This window comes from Aedes albopictus, chromosome 3, assembly GCF_035046485.1.
Source record: "Aedes albopictus strain Foshan chromosome 3, AalbF5, whole genome shotgun sequence".
In the NCBI taxonomy this organism is placed as follows: domain Eukaryota; kingdom Metazoa; phylum Arthropoda; class Insecta; order Diptera; family Culicidae; genus Aedes; species Aedes albopictus.
In genome coordinates this window covers 19,031,564-19,033,579 of record NC_085138.1, presented here as the reverse complement: position 1 = coordinate 19,033,579, position 2,016 = coordinate 19,031,564, and the positions used below count along the sequence as shown (strand labels likewise).

Here is a 2,016-nt window from a genome sequence, read left to right as displayed (position 1 = left end):
TTTTCTCCCTCTTAATCATAAGTGAAATTTATGGCTTTCAACAATAATCGTAGTGTCACCAAATCTTAAGGGGATCTTATACTCTTCCTAAGTTTTGTTTTTCCCTCAGTGCAGGGTATTCGTTTTCATTTACTCTCCTCTAAAATTTAGTTTTGAATAGAAACGAATCCAAGAGATCTCCTAGAGATGATGACTCAGTACGATCACACTAACCCAAATTGTATTGTATTGGTACCTAGTATACTGTGCCACATGTATCGCGTTGCATTCACTATATTGCTAGTTTTTGCTTACTGTTTAGTATACAACCGGCAGCCGCAGCTTGTCGTTTGCTCCCGAGCTGATAAGAAAGCGATTTAACATATTCTTGCAATCGATCTGCTCAATTTATTTGCAAAATCATTCCTGAAATAACATGCAAACTAGTGCTGCGCTCCGTCCAGGTAAGAGTGAATAAGAGAGTTTTGTATCCATTTTGATAAAGCAATTTGATCGTAGTTGATCAGTGTCGTCATCGTTTTCGATGTCTGCACTGCTCGGACACCAACATATTCTGCGATTGTTATGCAAACTGCCACAAAGATCACCCGAGGCAACCCCTTGTTACCGATGAATATCTGCTCAACCAGTACGGATCCAAAAGCGACTATGCGGAATACTCGGAGATCAGCGTGTTCAACTGTCCGTACTGCGATAAGCAGAAGCTGAGCGTCGGGACGCTTTACGATCACATCACGCTCGAGCACTTGGACGTTCCCTTCGACGTGCGCTGCCCGATCTGCGTGTGCTTCGGATCGAACAATTCGTTGATCAAAAACATCCACCTGTCCAAGCACATAGTGGACGATCACAGCGTTACCATGGAGCAATACCACGAACAGATACTGATCTACGATACGCACTGCAACGACGAACGCGAGCTGCTCATATTTCTGGCGTCCACGCTGCCTCCGACCTACCACGCCGGCGGCGAAGAATATGAAATAGAACCGGAGATCGCAGCAGCCCGATCGACGCCGCAGACGCATCAGGTGGCTTCATCGAATGCCCCGTAAGTTTGAACCTGAGAGCTCGATCACGGAACCGAATAAGAAAACACGTTTTTTTTTCTTTCCCGAAATTTTAGCCGCACAATTGCCAGTACCTGTTCGATTTGTTTGGATATGATAGTATCAGCCCGGGTGCTACCCTGCCAGCACAGATTCCACGCGGCTTGCATCGAACTATGGATGCGGCAGAGTGCCACTTGTCCGGTTTGCAGGAAACCTACATAGACAGGAATTAAGATGGTTACATCGTTACATTTTATTTTCCGTGTGATTGCTGATTCCGGGTATACAATCAATTATGTAACAATGTAGAAAAGTGATGAATTTAAAAGTTTTATTACAACTTTACCACAGATATTTTATGTTCACGAGGAATTAGAAGGAGAAATCCTTGATGGGTTTATGGATAAATGGACTCTAGACGGGCCCATGATAAAGTTTCAGTGGTGGGGACCGCTAACCAAAACCGTAAAAGCGTCGTTAAACCGTGTCGACCAGAGTCAGCGCAAACGAACAAAAAATCTCGCTGTTCAGCGAGTACTTAACGTATTTCAATCATTTTTATAGTATAGGTACTCAAACTAGGATTGGTCACAGAGACCAGATAGATAGATAGATAGATAGATAGATAGATAGATAGATAGATAGATAGATAGATAGATAGATAGATAGATAGATAGATAGATAGATAGATAGATAGATAGATAGATAGATAGATAGATAGATAGATAGATAGATAGATAGATAGATAGATAGATAGATAGATAGATAGATAGATAGATAGATAGATAGATAGATAGATAGATAGATAGATAGATAGATAGATAGATAGATAGATAGATAGATAGATAGATAGATAGATAGATAGATAGATAGATAGATAGATAGATAGATAGATAGATAGATAGATAGATAGATAGATAGATAGATAGATAGATAGATAGATAGATAGATAGATAGATAGATA

General features: G+C 40.6%; 1 protein-coding gene across 1 annotated transcript; it reads left to right on the top strand.

The window, feature by feature from the left end:
- The first annotated feature begins 204 nt into the window (after window positions 1-204).
- Window positions 205-1,397, top strand: LOC109428046 (uncharacterized). Its single transcript, XM_029856660.2, has 3 exons — window positions 205-443; window positions 499-1,051; window positions 1,127-1,397. Exons 1-3 carry the CDS (start codon window positions 416-418, stop codon window positions 1,272-1,274), a joined length of 729 nt encoding a protein of 242 aa, XP_029712520.2. The 5' UTR covers window positions 205-415; the 3' UTR covers window positions 1,275-1,397.
- The last annotated feature ends 619 nt before the right edge of the window (window positions 1,398-2,016 follow it).

Bases quoted from the DNA above. Each gene is read 5' to 3' on its own strand.
- LOC109428046 (XM_029856660.2), top strand. From the start codon at position 416: ATGCAAACTAGTGCTGCGCTCCGTCCAG. The intron at 444-498 runs GTAAGAGTGAAT...ATTTGATCGTAG, and splicing joins TAGTGCTGCGCTCCGTCCAG to TTGATCAGTGTCGTCATCGT. The intron at 1,052-1,126 runs GTAAGTTTGAAC...CCGAAATTTTAG, and splicing joins GTGGCTTCATCGAATGCCCC to CCGCACAATTGCCAGTACCT.